The sequence below is a fragment of the Erpetoichthys calabaricus genome, chromosome 4, assembly GCF_900747795.2.
Source record: "Erpetoichthys calabaricus chromosome 4, fErpCal1.3, whole genome shotgun sequence".
NCBI lineage: Eukaryota > Metazoa > Chordata > Cladistia > Polypteriformes > Polypteridae > Erpetoichthys > Erpetoichthys calabaricus.
The window spans coordinates 58,340,083-58,359,230 of NC_041397.2; the positions used below are offsets into that span (position 1 = coordinate 58,340,083).

A 19,148-nucleotide genomic window follows, 5' to 3' on the forward strand; every position below is an offset into this window, starting at 1 on the left:
TACTAGTGCTGCCATCACTACTCACAAGACTTCATTACTCTCCAGTGATCCCCAGCAACCACTCACAAGACATCTTGCCAAGTCCAGTGGAAAAAATGGAAATTTTTAATGGCATAGCAGAAAAGATACAGTTTAAAGAGAATCAGGTTTTAAATGTTTTTTCTTCTGATATTGAGAATGTTTTAGTATGTCGCACATGATGTTTGGCTTTTTAGATGTTATTCTCACATCAATATTATATTATAAACATTTACTTTTCTCAACTTTAACAGATATTGTTGGTATTACACATTCCATACCTACCAATTGTGAATATAGCTGGATGGTTATAATCCATATGCTGTTAACTACCATCACATGCACATGTAATTAAAGTCTGTGTGCATTTTGAAATCACAATTGCAAATAAATGGCATTATATTCCACATGGTTACATAAATTTCCATGGTCAGTAATACAAGAACAGCTTACCATTTCCACAAAGGTCTATTTCTTTCAGTTTATGGAGAAGTCTCAACTTAATTTACCACTGTGAAGATACTGATATGCTTCTCAGTTTGTTCAGTTTCTCAGTGTTGCTCAGGCCAACTCCAAGGGAGAGGACAAAGTAATTAAAAATACCTCAGTATGTGATAGACTGCTAGATGCTGAGTTACATTATAATTATTAAACCTCAGATCTTAATAAATATGTAAAATTTGGTTCCATACACTCTTCATGTCAAACCAACTATTAAAACACAAGTCACGGAGGCTTTTCCAAGAAAGTCAGAGGTTGTACATACATTGAATATTCTTGTGTGAAATTTAATATTTTTTCCTCAGATTCATTCATCCATCATCCAACCTGCTATATCCTAACTACAGGGTCACGGGGGTCTGCTGGAGCCAGTCCCAGCCAACACAGGGCGCAAGGCAGGAAACATATCCCAGGCAGGGTGCCAGCCCACCGCAGGGCGACACACACACACACACACACCAAGCACAATTTAGAATTGCCAATGCACCTAACCTGCATGTCTTTGGACTGTGGGAGGAAACCGGAGTACCCGGAGGAACACAGAGAGAACATGCAAACTCCACACAGGGAGGACCCGGGAAGCGAACCCACAGGCAGCAGCACTACCCACTGCGCCACCATCCCACCCTCCTCAGATTCATCTTCATTAAATTGTTTTAAAAAGAGGAAGTAATTGAATGACCAAATTGCTTTTGCTGGTGTCTGTATTTAACTGGACAAAATACTATAGACCTAATTTACGCTGTTATTGTAAATTGAAGGCATCTAGAGCTCAAAAATAATCAAGTGCGTTTTGACTCAGATATTTCTAGAATGTGAATTTGTGATTGCTAGTTGTTTTTCAGCAATTTCTGAAACCAAATGAAAATTGCCTTCCCTCTGACTCATTCTTATACTTGAGTGAATATACTTTTTTAATTAATTTACTGAAGCAATTAGGTGTCACTGTTCTGTTGTGATATCATTCTGCTGACTCTATGGATTACTATTATTATTACATATTTGGCATATACCAACTTAAAAGACCAGTATGAATTACAGTTATTTATATACATCTTTCACAATTGGAGCAAAGAGGGTTAATTAAGTGACTGTGATCTGCACTTGGCTTTCAGGTCTCTAGTTTTGAAGACTGAGACTTGGACTTCATTATGCTGGGCAGAACAACTGGCTGAGGCTCAGAAAATTGTTAATGACAAAGCTATACTAAAACGAGCCATGGTACAGTAAACTAGCAGGCAAGAAACTACTGTAGTTTCAAGTGTAATCCTAAAATCAACAATTACCAAGAGAAGGATCAATAATTATTTAATTGCTGTCATTCATGAGAAGGTGAGTCTCTAAATGAGTTGTACGAGAAAATGCTTAAGCCTAAGCAACATCTCGTGTTCTCTCACCTCCATTTATTTCATGGGATGGAAAAGGCAATGTCAATATTATACTATATTAGTCATTCACTATTCATATCCCTTCAGTCTTTTAGCATTAAGATACAAATTGATTTAAAGACAACTGCACTATTGAAATTTACATTTTCTGTTTAGACTAAGATTTGTTATATTAAATCCTGTGTGTTATCCTAGTATTTCATGCCCGACAATAAAATATTATTGCTGTTATTTAATGTATTTAAATGTTTGCATAGCCTGCACATGTTTACAGCAACAGAAATGGTTAAGCTATTTACAGTTTTTTTTAAATGATAAACCTTGTGAGCAGGATTTTCTGGGCACTTGAGGCACACTGCAATGAATCTGAACTTGAATGTGAAATTCATAGTGATCAGTGGCGTTATTTGTCAGATTCTTTGCGTTTCATGGCAGGCCCTAGTCTGTGTGTGCATGTGTGTGAGCTACCGTCCTGACCGGGGATTGTTCTTGCTTTTTGGCCTAGGCTTGTCTCCAGACCCATGCCACCCTGCTCAGGATTAAAAGGGCTTAGAAATGCCATGGTATGTACTGTCTAATGTATTCACAAGGAAACACTTAATTCTTGTATTTCACACAAATTGCATTTACTAATAGACCATAATGGGACAATGAGACCTGGCAAACTATGTCATATCATAAAGTTGAATATTAATGGAAAAATCATGTACTAATATATTGGTACTTTGGATACTGCCATGTCCTGGATGCAATAACATTTAAAAATGAGAATGATAATTTCTCAATATCTACTGTATGTTCAATAAAGCAGTTAACAATTGGAGATGCAAATTAACCAGCAGACCCAAAAGAGCAAATTACCTACTGTAAAATACGCATAGAATAATCTTCAACCAACAAGTGGACAAAGAACCAAGTGCTATAAGATTGTGATGCTACTTTCCACATGGAAATGAAAATTGACTTTAAACATATTTTAATTAAAAGAACATCATGCTCAGCAAACACCAAAGGCTGATTTTGGTAAGAGATGCCAATAAAACCAAAAGTGGCATGTGGCTTACATGCAAGTAAGAATTTTACTGTACTCTGTACATGTAACAATAATGTCCCTATAAATTTTAAAAGTTTAATATCTAATGTCACAAAAACCATAGCAGCTAATTTGATTTTACAATAAGCTTGTTTTGTGCTGTATAATGAAGCAAGCTTTGAGCAAGCAAATTCTATTGAAAGATGCTGTAATTTTTAAAAAAGATGGCAACAGTAACATTTCTAATGACATCCATCCATCTATTTTCCAACCCGCTGAATCCGAACACAGGGTCACGGGGGTCTGCTGGAGCCAATCCCAGCCAACACAGGGCACAAGGCAGGAAACAATCCTAGGCAGGGTGCCAACCCACCGCAGGACACACACAAACACACCCACACACCAAGCACACACTAGGGCCAATTTAGAATCGCCAATCCACCTAACCTGCATGTCTTTGGACTGTGGGAGGAAACCCACGCAGACACGGGGAGAACATGCAAACTCCACGCAGGGAGGACCCGGGAAGTGAACCCGGGTCTCCTAACTGTGAGGCAGCAGCACAACCACTGCGCCACCATGCCGCCTTTCTAATGACACCTTACTACAAATTAGAAAAATGTGGTTGTGTGGAAGATTCATAGTGGAGACTCCCTAATGCGGGCTATCTAGGTTGCTAGTACAATAATGGTTACTAGAATACATTTTATTCAATTCTGTTCTATTATAGACTAGCCAAAGTTCACTTAGTGGCCAGTTCATCAGAATCTGTAATACTATAAATCTTTATACTGGGAAAAGGTCTTGGTGTCTGAGAAGGATTTTGGGCGATAAATATAATATTAGACCTTTTCATTTAAGTGTCTGTTGCAGCATTTTCTAAATTTATCATTCTCAGTCTGAAATTTATTACTCCAGCACTTAGAAAAGTCACATCAACCTTTTATGTAGAAATGTTAGCCTCTTCCATTATGCCAAGAAGATTTCTAGACCTCTGATGCCTTCTTCTTTTAATAACTGAAAATGTTAAATTACCAGTCCTATTGATAAACAACCATATGCAACCTGCTCCTCTAATTGACCTGTCTGTGTCATTTCTCACCCTTTTATTTAAATGTCTATTTTGGTGTTTATAGAACCTTTTTATCTTTCCATTCATTTGAATTCTTTTCAGATTTTTTATTTACTTTTTTATAATGCAGCTGTGATTTGTCTGTTTGGCTAGTGTGCTGTTTTTGTTTTTTTTGGGCATTATCTTTAAATGTTCTGTATTGAACAGACCCTGCTATATCAAAACACAGGCCAGCATTTCTACTGTCTTGCCCTAGAGGGTAGCTGAATACCTCATGTATAGTGTTGGGATATAAATGCATCATGGAGCCCACTGCCTGCCTTATCTCCTTCTCTTGAATTTTTGTCAGTGTACAGCACCAACAAATTATTTTTGGGACTGAAGTCCTAAAGGGTAAATTCAGGATTTTTCATGTCAAAGTTATTTCTTTACTTACAGGGTATATATGCATTTGGCACACTAAATTGTGGTTTAAACTTGAGCATTAAAAAAAAATGATCATGCCTGCAGTGGTGCTTACAGTGGAGGCTGTGGGGCATGGAACACCACCAGAAAGAAAATAACTTAAAAACTTACCAATGAAGCAGCAAAAGTTTCAATATATGAAACATGCCTAACGTGTTTCTGATGCACCTTCGTGACAACATAAGGATTTTGGAAAAAAATGCTTTATTGCATATTCCTGGTATTGTTTTTCTTGTGGTAAGGATATATTTGCTATTCACTTGTGTGAATTCTCACATAAATAGGGAGATAAAAGATAACAAAACCAGTCATGTAGCATGAAAAGTTTATTTTGATTTGGTCTATCGAGAGGAAACCACATTCTGCAGGAGTGAAAGGATGTTGCATAGGAAGACTACATGTGCAACACAGCTGGCTTCTTTTAAAATGGCTGAATCTCATAATATTGGTGTTTTTTGTTAAAAATAACATGTATGAAGTATTTTATAATGTTTGTGGAACCACAAAACATGGCTGAATACTCGCCAACTGTCTTAACTTGAACAATTGACATATTTGAAAGTTTTTAAGCTTTTCTCCTATACCCATAGCCCCTATTGTAAAGCTGCAGTGCAGGCAAAATATTTCTTTATATTTACAGAAAATACTTAACTTTAGAACAAATTTTGTGAGGCAAATGCATATACAGTATATCTTTGTGAAGAAATAACTTCAACTTGAAAAATACCAAACGTATTCTTTAATTCAAATATATTTTTTTAAATGATCTGTTTTTGATTCAGTGTATTTTACAACTACTAGACCTCTCCACTGATTGACAAGAATACACATATATGGTTTTTCTGGATATTTTATCTTCACTCTGTGTATTTTTCTTCCTTAAATTTTCCCTACAGCCTCTTTTGCCTAGTCTTGTTATTTAGTTTGCTTTTGCTCTAGCTCTCATTAACTCATCTCTAACTTTTATAAAAGTTTCAGTCAGTTAAAAATTTGGGTTTCCCATGTACCTTAACTGGCAGCAAAATTTTATGTTTATCAATATACCTCAACAAATAAATGTGTACAGCATATGCCATTTGAATGTATATTGTGCATTGCATATTCTTTTATAATGTCAGTGAATATCTTCAATAAGTTGTTTATAATTTTGAGAATGTTGACTTTTAACTAGTCTGTACTAAATAAATTAGAATAAATTAACAGCTTCAGAAACAAAGACAGACATACTATCGGAGTGTAGTTTATATGTTCTCGCTGTGTCTGGGGAGTTTTTTTGTTCTGGCACTCGGGTTTATCTTCCCAATTCCCAAAGGTTAAATGACAATTTTTAAACTTTTTAAAGTCTGGATTAGTGTGCCCTGTGATTGATGGGTACCACATACTGGGTGGCATTGTGTCCTGCACCCGGGTGGCAACTTATGGACTCCACAACTGAAAGCAACTCAGAATTCAATCTGTGTTGGTTTTCGACATATTAAGGTTACCACCAGTCCAGTTTACACCCTTTGTGTCCATGTGCGCAGTTTTAAATGTAATTTGTGTAGTTTTCTCGATGTTCTCCAAGAATATAAAAAAAGCAACTTTCAAATAAACTTGTTTATTTACATTTTAAAATGGTTGCTATCTCACACTCCATGTGTTTTTTTGTCATTTAGGAACTAACCTTTTAACAACAACATTCAGTAATTTGGCGGTTTTCAGTAAATTAGCCAACCATAGAGAGAATTAATAAAGTAGCAGGCATACTGCCAAAATCCCCAAAGAGAGGTGTTACTACTCATTTCAATAGAACTGTCTACAAAATAAAGAATTCCAGACATAGAATGTCATCGTTTTACATCTGCAGATACTGAATATGTCACTTCTCTTTCATGGTTAAACATTACACATTTCGGATGCAAGGTCCTATCAAGCATTGGAGCCACCTTCATGGAATTAGCACTGCCAAAAAAACAGTTAACGTCTGTCCAAAATATTGCTTACAAAAAACATTGTCTCTGCTGAATTAACTTTAGTTTATTATGGTAAGCTCCACATCTATTACTAATCTCAGGTACAATGACAGTTGTGATTAGAATTCATTTCCACAGTCTGTTTCCCCTTACTTTATTAACTAGAACAGAGAATGTACCTTTTTCTATTAGTAACCCTGTATGTTGGTTACTGTTGTTACAGCATAAAATGGACAGGAATAGGCTTGTCATGACATTAAGACAGAAAAATAAATATTTTTTCAATGCAAATAAGTAGTGTAGCCAGAAATTTGTTGGTTATATGAAACTAGGTTGGCAAATAAATTTTCACCCAGATAAGACGGTTTGTAGAACTTGACCATCTACCATCGAACGAGGGGGATCCCCACATAAAACCTGGCTCAGTAATGAACACAACGTTGGAATACGGCCGCATACAAATTCAAACATCCAGCCGTTAAAAAAAATCTAATACTACCAAAATAAATATTAATACTTCCTTACAAAAAATATTTATATATATATATATATATATATATATATATATATATATATATATATATATATATATATATATATTTAAATTTGAAAACTGATTGTGTGGCTGGCGGTGGCTCCGAGTGGATGAGTGATCGCCCATCCACGCCCACCTTTGGCTAGCTACTGATGCAAGTTTTGTTTAGCTTCATCTTATAAGGGACTTTAGGCAATGATACATTGTGGGAAGAAAAGGTCGTTACTTGTAGCAGCAAAATATTATATGTAGCAAATTCTGAAGAAACATCAAGGCTTAGTGCGATTGACTTTCATCGTACTTTCAATTTTTTGAAAACCTGTCAACTCTACCCCACTCTGATTAAAACGTTACTGTCCCTTTAAAGGGTGCCGGCGGTGGCATCCCGCTGGGAATCAACCGGCAAATGATGTGCTGCTAGGCGCTTTCTCGATTTCAAAGGCAAGTCAATAATTGTAAAGCAAGCACTCGCCTGGCGTCCATTCATCTGTTTACACACACCGTATGTAGCCCCGTTTCTATCTTTTTTGTGTTGCTTTCTTTCTGCCAGCATCCTCTCAGCACAAAGGTTAGAAAATCCAGGCTTCTGTCGCGCTCTTTTTCTCTTCATTGCTTATTGTTGAGCTTGAATTATTCATTCCACCCTTAAATAGGAAAAAAAAAACAATGCTCCTCGGGCAGTAATATTTACGCCTTTTTTGTAAAGTAAACATCATTTTTTAATTGTATAGATTTTAAAAAGCAGTAACGTACCGGGATCCCTGAGCAGCATCACATAGGCAACTCGTGGGAAAGTCGCTTTCGTTAATCTTTCGCCCACTTTGGTGTGTCTCTTTCAGCAGCTTCCGTTATTTTACATTACAGGCGATTGCTCTCTCTTGTTCTGTATGCGCGGGTGTGTTTGTTCAGAAGCATGCAAAGAGCGAAGCGCGCTCCACTTGTGTGCGCGCACATGTTAGCCGCGCACCTGGCAGTGGGCGGGACTCCCGCGCCGGCCTTCTCTCACACTCTCTCGCACTCTGTCCTCTTCACAGGGCCAACTTGTTCGTCCACGGGCTACGAGAAGGCGGAGGATGAGATGTCCGGTACCACGTCCCAAGCAGACCTGACCGACGCAGCAGCACGAACTATTTACCTGAATCATGCCCAGCAGACAAAGTTCTGCGATAACCACGTCAGGTAAGCCAAACTGAGCTGCTGTCATTTTCCATGAACAACTTTTTGCTGCTGAGGGTCATTTGAATTAAACGTATTTGTCGGTGAATTGTTCTTTTAAAAAACTGTTGCTAAAATACTTGTATTTATTACTGTAACAAATTAAGTGTATTTTTAAAATATAACTTTATGGCAATTTGTGTTCATTTATGCAATAGGGATATTTCAGCACTGGACAGAGACACTTCAGTTGCACGCTGTATTTTACTTTAAAGAAGGCAGTGTGGTATTTGTTAGTGTGTAATATTTCTTAATGTATATTTTTTCAACAGCTGGCGTTTTGTTTTCAAAGCAGTTTACAAATTAAAGTGGTTTAAATATTTTTACATTTGGAGGGATGGCAGGCTGGTACAATGCACTGTCCAGAATCAGTCAGTGGTGGACACTGAAACAGACCAGCCCCTTAGCAACACAAAACTGAATTTAATAACGTAGAGAAATATAAATTAAGTCCAATACTTAAAAATATGGGCTGCACAGTTAGCCCTGACATGCCATGAATCCAACATCCTGAGTTCAAATATAATGCAGAGATGTCTGTGTGGAGTTTGCATATTCTCCCCATGTTTGTATAAGTATTCCTCCACATCCCTAATTATACTGTATGGTGATTATGTTTACCAATAGAGAGTGGATGTTTGTGTGATTAGACCGGGCAGTGGACTGGTGCTGTGCATCCACTACTACCAGGACATGCTTCAGCCCCCAATGACTCTTCATTGGATTAATTGGGTTTGACAATTTATATTTACATATCTAAACTGGTGCCAAGTTGTAACCCTATGTTAGTGTCTAGTGTCTAAATTAGTGTCTAGTTGTAACCTAAACCTGAAGACAGTAATTACAAGAGGTGTTGGAGCTTAGTGTCCCTGTTTTGCTACATTTGTTTACTAAAAGATACAGTATAATTTTCTGTATTTCACATGTTAAAAATTGTAGTTAAATGCAAAGTGTAAAATAATAAATAATACACCTGTACATAGTGGTTGCAGTTTGAATAATGTCATCATTATACATAGTTCAAATTTAGTATCATAACACATCCTCACATTTACTGCAAATGTTTGGAACTAGATTGTGCATGTGAATTTTTTGATTGTAACATTTGTTCTGACAGTGTCCGACCATTCTCACTCTGAATATTTTGGCTCTTGAGAATCTGAAAATTAGCATGTTTAAAGCTTTCACCCACTGTTATTTTGATTGTTACTCTTATTGTACTTTGGTAACAATACAAAATGTGTAATTACAGATTACAGAATAACCATTGTATGAATAATTTACCAGTTTATTCTTGTGGACTGAAAAGTGATGTACTATAGCAGTATCACTCCCTGCTTACAGGGCATAAACCTGGTTTAGATCCTGGTTGGAGTACCTTCTGTAGGGAGTGTGAATGTTTTTCGCATGTTTGAATAGGTTTCCTTCCAAGGGGGCAAGTCCCTGCATGTTGTGTAGAGATGTCTTGTCAACTGCAAACTGACCTGGCAGTCTATGAGGGCCTGACATTCCTTCTGCGGTTGATGCAGAGTGTTGTGCCTGTTACTGTGAGGATTGCCTGTGGCTCTTTATAGACCTGTTCTAGAACCCTCTTGCTTTAGACGTTGGCTATGTCAACAAAACATTTTCATTTAAAAACTGCATTTTTAAATGAAAACAATCTCTGTCCACACGAGTGTTTTCACATTTACAAAGGCATCTCCAACCACACTAAAATGACTGAAAACATATATCACATAGGCTTTTGCATATGCTGGGCCTGCATGCTTCATAAGACAACCTTGGGTCGCTAAATGATTTGCCTTTTGTGCATATATGAAGCATTCAGGCTGTACAAAATGCAATTTAGATGTATACCGGTAAGCAACACAACACGTGCCATGGAAAGCAGCCCTTCAGTCTCCACTATGTTGAATTTAGTCTTTTTAGTGAAGGCTAACCATTCACAGAATGAGACGTGTAATAAGCCAATCAAGGAAGAGCCACATAATAAGCATAAACAAATCAGAGTGCGATTAGAGTTTGCATTTTCTAAAGTCCAGTGATCAAACTGGCTGCCAGCTGCAGAGATATGATTCTTGTGCTGCTGTGGCTGTCTCAGCTTCGTGGTGCGCATTCCTCTGGTTAACACTCATAAGTCACCTGAGTAAAACTGGATCACAGCACTGTCTATGCTGAGGAACTAACTCTGTCTTTCACTCCTCTCTGAGATATTAGCACCAAGATATAAACATGGGTTGGTGGAATTACAAGCAGTTAAGTTCTACTACTGACCTAAACAGAGATCAACAGAATTTGCTGCAGGAAATTTCCGTGACTTATATTTTATTCCCGCTGTTGCTGTCTCATGGAGCATGTAGGCTGGGAGGAGCAGTAACACCCTCAGTGAATTTCTCAGCAGAGAAAAAAGGGAAAATTGGTATTCATTGTTTTTGAATGTAGTTTGTTTACACCTTTTTTATAATGCTTAGCAAATGTTTCATCCTTTGTTATATACTGTAAATGTGCAATATATTACAATTCATAATTAAAAATATTTATTTGAGGAAAAGATACTTTTGCATTTCTTTATGCATTTCATGACTTTTGCAAGTCATTTTAAAAACTGTTTTGGACTCTGGCACCTGTCAAAGTTTGTAAAAGAATATTAAAATTTCTCATTATTTATTGAAGTCCTTACTTGATGTTCTGTCAAAATGTAACCAACTGAATTACATTTGAATTATATACACTTTTAAGTGTAAATCTGCAATTTACACAATTCTTTTTTTTTCTTGTAGGTGTATCATAAAGTGAATATCCATCCATCCATCCATTTTCCAACCCGCTGAATCCGAACACAGGGTCACGGGGGTCTGCTGGAGCCAATCCCAGCCAACACAGGGCACAAGGCAGGAACCAATCCCGGGCAGGGTGCCAACCCACCGCAGGACACACACAAACACACCAAGCACACACTAGGGCCAATATAGAATCGCCAATCCACCTAACCTGCATGTCTTTGGACTGTGGGAGGAAACCGGAGCGCCCGGAGGAAACCCACGCAGACACGGGGAGAACATGCAAACTCCACGCAGGGAGGACCCGGGAAGCGAACCCAGGTCCCCAGATCACCCAACTGCGAGGCAGCAGCGCTACCCACTGCGCCACCGTGCCGCCATAAAGTGAATATTCTAATTTTAAATACTTATATGATGCATTTGGTTAAGTAGTCTATTAGCACACATATCAGTGCTTACCTTAGTAAATAAAATGAATTTCACTTTTTAATATTATGGAATACAAAAGAACTAAATAGAGACTGTTACTTTTTCAGCTGTTATTTCCCCAGAAGATTATTGCTTGACATATGTGAGCTAGGGCGGCACGGTGGCGCAGTGGGTAGCGCTGCTGCCTCACAGTTGGGAGATCTGGGGACCTGGGTTCGATTCCCGGGTCCTCCCTGCGTGGAGTTTGCATGTTCTCCCCATGTCTGCGTGAGTTTCCTCCCACATTCCAAAGACATGCAGGTTAGGTGGATTGGTGATTCTAAATTGGCCCGTGGGTGTGTGCTTGGTGTGTGGGTGTGTTTGTGTGTGTCCTGCGGTGGGTTGGCACCCTGCCCAGGATTGTTTCCTGCCTTGTGTTGGCTGGGATTGGCTCCAGCAGACCCCCGTGACCCTGTGTTCGGATTCAGCGGGTTGGAAAATGGATGGATATGTGAGCTACTGTAAATATTACTGTTTTTCAACTTTCCACCAATGTATTTCCACAGGTGTTTTTATCATTTTGTCAAAAAGAACAATATGAGCATGTAAGAAATGTGTTCATTTTGTAGAACTTTACTACAGTGACAAGGGTTATTTAAACTATCATCCATCCATATAGAGGAAAATGGAAAACTCAAAATTCCCATTTATTCTCACATAATTTTATTAAAATCTATTTTATAGTATTGAATAAAATTGGTGGGCATATACTTAGATACTCTTACATTAACAGAATTAGTATCCAGTCTTTACCAGTCTTGAAAAACACACTATGACATTAATTATGAGTAAATGCTCTTCTTAAAAAAACCATCAGTAGCAGAACAGAAACAATGTCCAGATGTTAACACGATCACTTTGCAATTATAGTAAAGAGTTATCCTTCTACTTGTGATTTTCTTATTGTTACAGCTCCACTGACATTAATTACATTAAATATTTAACACATATTTAAACTTGTTACACTAAGCCACACTGACACAGTAAGCTGTGGTGATGAATGCTTAATACTGCTGACTGAAAAGACAAAAAAAAAAGAGTCCTGTGATGTCTCAGATTACTAAAAAGCATTTTAAAGTTCAGATATCGCAGAAATGTTGAATGATTGTCTAAAGAATATTAGTAATACATCTGATTTATTTTGACACACAGAAATGAGAAGGATCTTAGCTTTGCATGTAAACCTGTCTTCAGGGTTAAGAGCTGCTCAGACATGGAAAATGTCATTAACATATGCTATTCCAAAATGTATGTGAGAACAACTAGAGGCATTGCTTTTGGGCCAGTTAAAAATGTTTCAGTATTTGGCATGTAAAGTAGTTTAAAGCTTATGTATTTTTTCAAGAAGAATGGTTTTCATGGTTTCTCGCCATTAATGATTTTTTCACAAAAGCATATTCATTTGTATAATACTGTAAATTTTATTTTCATCTATTTACTCTTTTTTAAGTTAGTTTATTGCTAGTGATTGTAAGAAAGGCAGTTGTGCTCATATTTTTGTGGCAGGAGAGTGGAGACATGTTGCATGTTGATTAGCACATGCAATAAGAATTTCACTGTATTCTGCACTTCTGACAATGATGATAATTTAAACCTGTTTGTAGTAAACTAGTTGAATATTAATACTGGTTGAAAGTCTAATATATACCTAAAGTTGATATCATTGACAAGATGATTTTTTGCTTTTTAAGTACTAGCATACATCTAGTATTTCAAGTATTAGGTTACATCTCTATTTTTTGGGGGATCTAAAGCATTACCTATAGTTTTCTATTTTGTTTTAAGAATTTAATTAATTAACCTTTTGCTTGTAAAAGGCTGTGTGCATATAATTGTTTTATATTTTTTTGCAATGAAAGTGACTATAACCCATTTTAATATCAGAAAAGGCTTACAACATGAGTTGAATATGGTTTTATCTTAGCATCTGAAACTTACAGTAAATTGGCGCACTCTTGGGTACAGTTTAAGATGAAGTATGTGAAATGGACTGCTCAAAAATAGTTTACAGATCTTGTTATTTTTTACAATTATGACACCCTTGAGTGACATAAGTAAATAAATCTGATAGAGCATTATAATAAATGAGTGTGGTGCCAATCAAGATAATCTGCATGTAGTTAGATGAGCAATGAGTCCAATTCTTGAGCCACTGCTTTTGGGACATTGAGTCGGGAGATACCATTTGGAAGTAGTTTCACAAATTTGACATCTTTCCCCTCTCCTTCCATTGCTGTTTTTGTCCACATCATCAATGTAAAAGTTGGTCCCAAAGTGAAGTGCTCCTGTTATTGCAGACAGGCATTATCATACATCTCTGCTGCCCTCTTGAAGTGACACTTAAGTCTCATTCATTTTGATAGCATGCACATTTTCTGTTGATAGCTGCATTGATTTGGGTTGTGAAAAGAACAAAGATTTGTTTGTAGAGTGGAGATACCCTGTCACGCTAGCAAAAAAATCGAGCCTTTTTGAGTTCAAAACAGAACTGTTGTAGAGGTGACAAAATAGTGGTTATAAAGCTAAGCAGAGGAAATTATGTGATCAGGGCCGGAACCAGAAGTGATATTGTCAGGTCTGGAACCAAAAGTGTCGTCAGCAGGGCTCGGAACCGGAAGTGACATCACTGTGAATTTCCCATTGGGATTAATAAAGTATCTATCTATCTATCTATCTATCTATCTATCTATCTATCTATCTATCTATCTATCTATCTATCTATCTATCTATCTATCTATCTATCTATCTATCTATCTATCTATCTATCTATCTATCTATTGGGGCCAGGCAGGATTTCCCATGATTGGTCTGCAGGAAAAAGAGAAAAAAGATTAATGCACTCCGCCCTCCCCTGGTCCGACATGGAATTACCCACTGTGGGAACCAGCCCGGACACAAACAGGTAGACATGTTGTTTCACCACACATATGTTTATTTACACTAATTATATTTACAAGATAGTGAGCACACCCCAGTGCCTCAGCACCAATCACCCCTTCAAGTCCTGGCCAACACACAATGCCTTTACTCTTCAGACCGCCTCCACTCCTCTCCTCCGAGCTCCGTCCACTTCCACCCGACTCCAGCCTTGAATGGAGGGAGGCAGCCCCTTTTATTCACCCCTGGATGGGCTCCAGGTGCTTCCTGGTAAGCCTCCGTCGACACACCCCCGTGTGGCGGAAGCACCGGCTGTGTACCCAGAAGCCCTCTGGGTATTCCTGATCCTCTCCCCCCCAGCACTTCCGGGTGTGGCGGAAGTGCTGAGGTCCAGGGCTCCCAAGGCATCGGAGTGCCCCCTGGCGGTGACCACGGGCCCCTACAGGGTTGAGCTTCCCAGCTCTGTACCCGAGGCCCCCAACACAACCAGGGCGGTTGCCCCCTCGTGGTCTGGAGGAGGCACAAGCCCTTCTCCGGTCCTCCTGGGCATCCCGGCTGGGTACCACCCCCAGCAGCATGCCACACCACATTTGAGATCTTTAGCTTCCTCCCATGTGTACATGTGAGACACGGCCCCCAAACCTCCCCATCACCCCCTCTTAATCCGGACCCATTGAGTTGGGCATTGCTGACCGAGAGGTCATGAGCCCAAGAAAGACCATCGGAATGCCGTGGAAAGAGCCTTGTTGATGAATGAGTAGGAATTTATAAGACTGTAGGTCAGGAAACCACCTTGTGACCCATGGATTTGATTCCTTGTATGAGGCAATCCACTGTAAAGGTGCATGATCTGTAACAAGGGTGAACTCACGGCCCAAGAGGTATTACCTCAGCTGTGTAATTGCCCATTTGATCGCCAAGGCTTCCCATTCCACCGCCGCATGCCTGTTTTCCTGTTCCAGTAGTTTCCAGCTCAGGAATATGACAGGGTGTTCAACACCATTGATGCTATGGCTTGGCACAGCACTAAGACCTGTGTCCGAAGCATCCGTCTGGAGTATGAAAGGTAAAGAAAAGTTAGGAGCTTCAAGACAGGTTCTGATGTAAAGGCCTGTTTTAAGTCACTAAATGCAGCTTCTGCCTCATCATTCCATACCACATTATTTTTCTCAGAAAACTAGGGTACGAAACGGCGGTAGTAGCTCGCTAAGCCAAAAAAGGCTTGGACTTGCCTCCTGGTCTTCGGACAGGGCTATTTCAATCTGGCATCAATTTTGGAACACTGTGGCCTTACAGTACCCCAGGCCACTAGGTACCCGAAATATTTGGTTTCATTCAATCCGAAGCCTGGCCTTACCTAGTGCCCGTAATACTGCTTAGACCTGCTGCAGGTGTTCCTCCCATGTGCAGGAATAGATAACCATGTCATGCAAGTAGGCTGTACTATATGAGTTATGAGGACGGAGCACTTTATCCACAAGAAGCTGGAAGGTTGCTGGTGCCCCATGTAACCTAAATGGAAGGACATGGTACTGCCAGTGAATGTTAGGGGTGCTAAACACAGTCTTTGCCTTTGCGGAGTCCGTTAAAGGAACCTGCCAGTACCCCTTCGTCATGTCAAGTGTGGTCAAATATTCAGCCTGTCCTAGCCAATCGAGATGGTCATCCACTCGTGGCATTGGATAGGCATCAAATTATGAGACTTGATTAAGTCGACAGAAGTCATTGCAAAACCTCCAACTCACATCAGGCTTAGCGACCAATATGATAGGCTGGATCAGGGACTATGACTTACCTCTGTTACTCCTAGTTCCAGCATGCATTTGATCTCAAGTTCCACTTTGGCTCTTTTTGTCTTGGGAAGATGACATGGGCATTCTCAAACTATAACCCCAGGCCCTGTCACAATATCGTGTGCAATCAGAGAGGTCTTTCCAGGTTTTTCACTCAGTACCTCTGGGACAGACAGGATAACTGATTTCAGCTCCCGTCGCTGTTTGGGGATCAAATCGGGTCCAAAGATAAGATTACTTTTGTGAGCAAAGAATGAGCGGGGCTGACTGGAAGAAGGGTTCGGGTTCCCTGTCCTTCCACAGTTTCAGCAGATTCACATGATAAACCCACTCACTCGGTCAACGATTGGGTTGTTTCACCAAATAATCAATGTCCGCCTTTCTCTCCTTAACTTCATAAGGGCCTTGCTAATGGGCCAGCAATTTGGAGTGTGAGGTAGGGACAAGAACCATGACACAATCCCCGGGTGGAACTCCCACAGAGACATACTCCGATCATAATACCGGGCCTGTGCTGTTTGTGCCTCTTCCATGTAACTTTTTAAAATGGGATGGATTTTTCTGATTCTATCACATAATTGTTGGTATATTCTAATATATTTATGGAGGGGAATGCTTCTTCCTCCCAACCCTCTTTTAAAATATCCAGTATGCCCCTGGGTTGTCTTCTGTATAATTATTTAAAGGGTGAGAAAACTGTAGAGGCTTGTGGGACTTCCCGATAGGCAAAAAGAACGAGGGGGATGATGCGTGCATTGGACATTGACAAGAACTTCTGCATTTTTTTTGCAAATTTAAGGGAACCGTCATTCAATTATTCCCTTTGTAAAGAAAGCGTAGTTTCTCAAAACTAAAAATGCAACTGGAGAAGAGGATTTAGGCTGACCTCAAGGGGCGTGGTTTCATCCCACACCGCCGCTGTGACTGATGATGACGTTTCACTGGGTGACGGTGCAATGTTCTCCACGTCATACTGAGTGGCCGTATCTTCTTTCTCCACCAGCTGCTTACATGGCTTGGAGACAGCTGGGGACATACTTTCTCCATCCATTGCTAGGCCCAAAATAGGTTTCGGAGTGGAAGGTGTTAAACCACTTTTACTTTTACACTAGTCCCGCCCCAGGATCACTGGGTATGGAGGATTTGGAAGGACTGCTGCCGTCATAGTCTTTAGCGATCCTTCATAGCTGATGAAACATGAGGTGGACCTGTACCAGCTGGTTCCCCATGAATGCAGGTCAAACTGGTCTTGCCTTCAATCCACTGTCTCGGTAAAATGAATCAAAGTGCAAAAAATGGAAATGTTGCTGCCAGAATCAAACAAGGCAGTGGTTTTGTGGCCACTGATTATTACCACTCCTTCATATGGAGAGGCCAGGGGATTCATAAGTGCACAACACCTTTCCTCCCCGATCTCCCTGCATTCCCCGTTGTTACCAAGAAGCGAATGCACCTGCAGATCTGGAGACTTAGGTACTTGCTCCAGGTGGAAACGGTCAGGCCAATAGTTTGGGACGTGTTCCATCCGGGTTTGACTAAGGGATGGTTCTATCCTCTCAGATTGTGAAGCGGCCCTGAGCGTTTTGATGAGCTCCATTAGCTCGATCATGTTTATACAGCATTGTCACCAGACCGGCTGGGCGAAATGCCCAGGCAGACCGTTCAGGAACAAATAGTAGGCGACCCGTTCCACTATTTGGCGGGAGTTGTTTTCTCCTGGCCTTAGCCAGTGTCCCATCTTGGCCAAAAAGGAAAATACCTGTGGGTGGGTTGGCCACTCCAGGTCAAATCTCCACCGTTTTATTGATCTCACCTGCTGGTCTGGGGCACCCCCACATTTAGACAAGGGCTCTGCTTGGTGGGGAGGGCGGCACTCTCCTCGGAGACGCCATAACGAGTCTCCTGGGTTTTCTCTGTATGGACCAGCCCAATTCCTTGGGCCCTTTCTGCATTCTCCTCTTGGGATCTAATTGTGAAGTTAAAGCCCTTGGGGACAGGGCATGCACCTGGTCTTTCTGAACCGCAGCACACGCCTTACCCTTGGCAACTCGGGTACGATACTTTCCCACCTGATTGTTTATGGATGTTGTTCCTTCGATGTAGATTTCCTGGTCCGACTTCTGGGAGCCAAACATCTTGCCGACTACGCCAATGTCACACCAACAAAGGAAAAGAGTCATAAAAGGTTTGGGGTAGCCACCCCATATATTGTAGGTTGTCCTGACAAGGCAAAAAACTGTTGCAGAGGTAACAAAATCGAGTTATAAAGCTAAACAGAGGAAATGAGGTCATCAGGGCTGGAAGTGGAAGTGATGTTGTTGGGGCTGGAACCGGAAGTGACATCATCAGGGCCAGGTGGGATTTCCCATGACTGGTCTGCAGGAGAAAGAGAAAAGGGGTTAATGCACTCCACCCTTCCCTGGAAGTACCCGTATTTGAGCCCTTTAGCTGCCTCCCATGCACATGTGTGTGACAGCTCCTTGATGGCAGCATTAGGTTTTTTCATTTGATTTTATCCTCAGTTCTGCCTTTGACTTTGTGATTGTCTTTGCCCTGGTGTTTCTGATGTTTGGTTCTGAATGTGTTTCTGGTACAGAACTTTGGCTTGTCTCATACCACATCTTTCATGTTTATTATCGTCTCCTCCTGGTCTTCTTTCCAGCTCACAATAATTGTCTGACATTTATAATATCTGTAACAATATGTGGCTTGTTACTAGCATATACAATATGGTACATCTTTTGCCTTCTCCACATTTGCTGTGACTTTTCTTTTGGCATTTACCCAAAGTGGGATTGCAAAATTTGTTTTGTACTATAGTTAATACCTGGAATAGATTCAAGGATATAAAGTCATTATAAACCAAGGGATGGTAGTTTAAGAACAACTTTAGTACCTTAGTTGCAACAAGGTTTCCTTTTCCTTTCATTTTTGGATTTTGTGGGGACACAATACTACACTAAGCCATTTGTAGCAATCCTTTTAGTCTCTATGTTGTCTGTTCTTAATCATTGACAGCAATGTTTACCAGCAAACACTTAATAGCTACCA

General features: G+C 39.9%; 1 protein-coding gene across 4 annotated transcripts in view; it reads left to right on the forward strand.

The window, feature by feature from the left end:
• atp8a2 (ATPase phospholipid transporting 8A2) overlaps positions 1–19,148 on the forward strand; it is a 429,846-nt gene that overhangs the window by 123,337 nt on the left and 287,361 nt on the right. For all 4 annotated transcript variants that reach the window (XM_051926384.1, XM_028799509.2, XM_051926385.1 and 1 more), the window contains one exon: positions 7,999–8,143. In XM_051926384.1, coding sequence (XP_051782344.1) covers positions 7,999–8,143 — 145 coding nt within the window. The remainder of the gene's footprint in view (positions 1–7,998; positions 8,144–19,148) is intronic.